Source organism: Aplidium turbinatum, chromosome 11 (assembly GCF_918807975.1).
Source record: "Aplidium turbinatum chromosome 11, kaAplTurb1.1, whole genome shotgun sequence".
In the NCBI taxonomy this organism is placed as follows: Eukaryota; Metazoa; Chordata; class Ascidiacea; order Aplousobranchia; family Polyclinidae; genus Aplidium; species Aplidium turbinatum.
Window position 1 is genome coordinate 25,066,788 of NC_137482.1, and position 2,765 is coordinate 25,069,552.

Sequence of the window (2,765 nt, forward strand, 5' to 3'; positions counted from 1 at the left end):
ATTAGAAAACTAAACCTTGTGCGACGCCTTTTGAAATGGCGTCGCTACCAAGACCGCGGTAACCGCCCCAGTATCTCCTGACAGGGGGCACGGCTGTTTAGGGGCCCACTCATTTTAGTTTGTTTAATGTTTTTTCGCTGCTTAAATGTTTGTAAATAAAGTTGTTGGAAGTATTTTCTATGCCTGCCTGGGAAAGGGAGTGGTGACCCAAGGATTACATAATGAGAAAAACAATATTTTTTCAGGTGAGTCCTCGCGGCGTCAAGCGCCCAGTAACTTCGCTTCATCATATTTTATTGTTATCAACACATAAGTTTAAAGTTGGAAGGCAGATTAAAACATACAACCGCACAAATGGCAAGAGGACGATCCTTCACTGCTCGAGGTATAAACAACAAGACATTTCGGACAAAGAAACTAATGACCCAGACAGCAAAGCAACGGTTTTTCACATTGATTCAACGTCTACAGACGTTGAATCAATGTGAAAAACCGTTGCTTTATTGCCTGGGGATGCACAGAAGAGGGTTGGCAGGCTACAGAGAAACCCCTTCGAAATATTCCATGATAGTTTCTGCGTATATTACAGTATTCATGCTTATCAAACACGAACAGAATTAAACGAGATAGCAGTAAACGTTGGAAAGTGACAGACGAAACATATTTTACAATTTAACATAATATATCGTCGAAAGAGTGGATGCAAAGGTCGATGCTACATTTTAAACAAAACTTTAAGTTGCTATTGTGCTTTTAAGGAATCGGAAATGGAATCATCGCTGCAGCCAGACTTTGAGGGGAGGTAATCCAAGTGTGTCCCGGTAAGTAGTTCTGGAGGAGGCTGAAGAAGAGATGCCTTGCTTGAGCGACCAAATGAAACTAACATTGAGCCAACAATGTAACCAATAAAGCCGGAAACAAAAATGGCCAGTCCTCGGATCCAAGGCTTTGTTAAGACCTTGCGGCCTGGATGCCACGCTACATCTGCGATGACCAGAAACAAGCCAATCAGAGCCGCACATATTGTGTAGCGTCGAACGGTTCGTCGCTTCGAGGCGATGCATTTCGTTTGTTTAACTTTTGCTTCGTCCATCGCTTTCATGAGCATGTCGTCGCAAGGGCAGCATCGCAGGCCTGTAGCGTAGGTGGCGAGAGCCAAGTCAAACATTCCAGCGCCTAACTCTGCCTGGCCTTTTCTGTAATATCCTTTCACCCAATCAGGAACCAAACGAATCGTCGTCTCTGCATCTTTCATGGCAAAAAAATATTGCTCTAATTTAAGAAAAGCAAGTGATCGATTGCTGTAAAGAAGGGGGTTGGCAGGCTGTAAGGCAATCCCTTCGGAGTATTCCATGATGGCTTCTACGTATTTTCCGCACTTCATTAGCGCGTTGGCCTTCGCTTTTAAGGTCGAAACACTGCAACTGTTTTGAGCCATCACGACGCTCAGTACAGGTTAACCTATCAATCCCTGCAAGTTAACTGTTATCCCTTACTCTGAAAAACATTAGTTCACCGCAAGTGAGCGGTATAGGAATTCGACAGAATGGTTTAGAAACTGAAAGTTTTAATAAAGCTACCATAGCATTATCACAAAATGAATAACACGTTTCAGCTGGAGATAGGTTGGTCTTCGTGATGTCAAACAATGCTTAAAAGCAAAAAAATGACAAATTATACAATATACTAAAATCATAAGCTATACGTATCAATCCCAAACATGAAACAAAAGTCTCTCTTCCTTGAGCCACTACGACTGCGTCAAGAAAACATACTAAAGCTAAACAGTCAATTTATTACCCTTAAGTCGATTTTTATATTTTTTTGAAGAATAAAACAACGTTTTGAAAATAGCCATTGTCAAAAGTAATTGAAATACGCTGGTGAGAAAGCTGATAGGCAATGTTCCCTCTAACGGGCGCAAATGCGCAGTAACACTAGGCAGTTTGAGCACTTGAGCAGTGTTTGATTTCTGCGTACTTGACTGCTTGCAATGCTTCAAACTTAAAACAAAGCTTTTGAGTTCAAGTTTTACAGAACGTATCTGTGATCTGTTGAACAGGCTACCGCAGTAGCTACAATTAAAATGTGCGCCATGAACAAAAAGCATTATCGGAGCCAAATAGAACCTAACCGAAATAACGTTTGTCAAATTTTTCTCAGACCAATCCCCAGATCTCACACTATTGTCATGTTTCCTTGTACTTCCACTTTTATACTATTCATTCCTACGAGTTTTATTCGGACGATGCTCGGTGCCCCAAATTTTTATTTCTAGATCCGCTACTGAGTGAAGGGCGATAGGCCAAATCTGTCTTAAGCATATCGTCAATGGATGAGTAAGATGATGACAGTGAAAAGTGTGCGATCATTGAAAAAGTGCAATAGTAGGCTAGAGCTGTTTGAAAATTTGTAATTTATTCGTAGTCTTTGATACTTTGAGATTACTTCTAACAATTCACTAAGTTCATATAGTTTACTTGCAATTTTGCAAGCACAGCCTCACAATATTACTGCTCACTGAACAAAAAAATTATGGCGCACTGAAAAACTTTCTTCGAATGAAAACTGCTGACATGCCTAAAAAATGTTTGTAAGCTCGCAACAGTTTGCTTCGGATCACGTGAGACTCTGTCACCAATCGATTACGGTACAGTTGTGACTAGAGATTTTCCAAAATCTAAGAGCCGTTATGTTAAAAATAAAAATCATTACAAAAGTATTAATTCGAAACCAAATGAGAAAGAACAACGCAATTCATGACA

The 2,765-nt window shown here is 40.4% G+C and overlaps 1 protein-coding gene across 1 annotated transcript; it reads right to left on the bottom strand.

Annotated features, from left to right (window-relative positions):
• Positions 1-272: 272 nt before the first annotated feature.
• LOC145779703 (stress-induced-phosphoprotein 1-like) lies at positions 273-1,493 on the bottom strand. The gene has a single exon (XM_082591340.1). The coding sequence runs from the start codon at positions 1,436-1,438 to the stop codon at positions 743-745; it is 696 nt and encodes a 231-aa protein (XP_082447466.1). The 5' UTR covers positions 1,439-1,493; the 3' UTR covers positions 273-742.
• Between the last annotated feature and the right edge of the window lie 1,272 nt (positions 1,494-2,765).

What these genes read in the sequence shown, in the direction of transcription:
- LOC145779703 (XM_082591340.1), bottom strand. Translation starts at nt 1,438, where the DNA reads ATGGCTCAAAACAGTTGCAGTGTTTCGACCTTAAAAGCGAAGGCCAAC.